The following is a 761-nucleotide window of genomic DNA, read 5'->3' as shown; positions in this document are numbered from 1 at the left end:
TCAATATATATAAAACACAAATATATATATATATATATATATATATATAAAGTCTGTGTAATCTAGTATTTCTATGTTTTTCCTTATACCGTGTATCTTTGACAATTAATAAAATGTTTAATACTAATTAATTTTTTTTTAATGATTACTCAGCCAAGACGATGATATAACGTGGTTAGTCTTTTCTCCAGCTGAGTAAGCGACGACAGTGTAGAGTCTTCACCTTTATGGCCTGCAGCTCTTTTCCTTTGTCTTTTTCTTCTCTAATCTTCTGTCGCCCATCATCTTCATCATTCCCATTGTTCTCTCTTTCCATCCGCTCCCTTCTTTCCCGTCGTTCTCTCTCCTGAGGATCCTCTGCAAGTTAGATTAGGCAAGATGATGAGAAGAACTGAAAATTGCATGCATCTGCTAAAAGTTGATTGAGTCAACATTCAGGAGCACACTAGCTTATAGATAGCATCAAAGTTAACAGACACAGACTAAACGAAACAAAACAAAAAATGAAACCATTTTAAAAGTATAATCATGTTTCTACAGATGCTACTGTTGTCCTGCCTCTCACCTAGCATCTTCCTGCCGATGTCCTGAAATATTCTTCGTTTCTTCCTCTCCTCGTCCACTTGTCTGCGGCGTTCCTCTGTCTGCTGCTCCCTCCGTTTGATGGCCTCAGCTTCTCGCTCCCCTTTAGACAAGAACTTGGGCTACGACAGGAACATATGTTTAGAAAAAACAACAACAACTATTGAGTGCACTTGCAT

At 37.8% G+C, this 761-nt stretch overlaps 1 protein-coding gene across 2 annotated transcripts in view; it reads right to left on the bottom strand.

Moving 5' to 3' along the window:
- Nucleotides 1-761, bottom strand: part of LOC107705733 (probable ATP-dependent RNA helicase DDX23) — an 11,226-nt gene that overhangs the window by 5,857 nt on the left and 4,608 nt on the right. The window contains exons 6-7 of one of the 2 annotated variants that reach the window (XM_016509176.1): nt 566-704; nt 224-357 (exon numbers count right to left, since the gene is read on the bottom strand). In XM_016509176.1, coding sequence (XP_016364662.1) covers nt 224-357; nt 566-704 — 273 coding nt within the window. The remainder of the gene's footprint in view (nt 1-223; nt 358-565; nt 705-761) is intronic. The other variant, XM_016509177.1, reaches the window with a different exon arrangement.

Source organism: Sinocyclocheilus rhinocerous, unplaced genomic scaffold (assembly GCF_001515625.1).
Source record: "Sinocyclocheilus rhinocerous isolate Xijiao unplaced genomic scaffold, SAMN03320098_v1.1 scaffold263, whole genome shotgun sequence".
Classification (NCBI taxonomy): domain Eukaryota; kingdom Metazoa; phylum Chordata; class Actinopteri; order Cypriniformes; family Cyprinidae; genus Sinocyclocheilus; species Sinocyclocheilus rhinocerous.
Note: the sequence above shows the minus strand (reverse complement) of the source record. Positions and strands in the feature narration are given on the sequence as shown.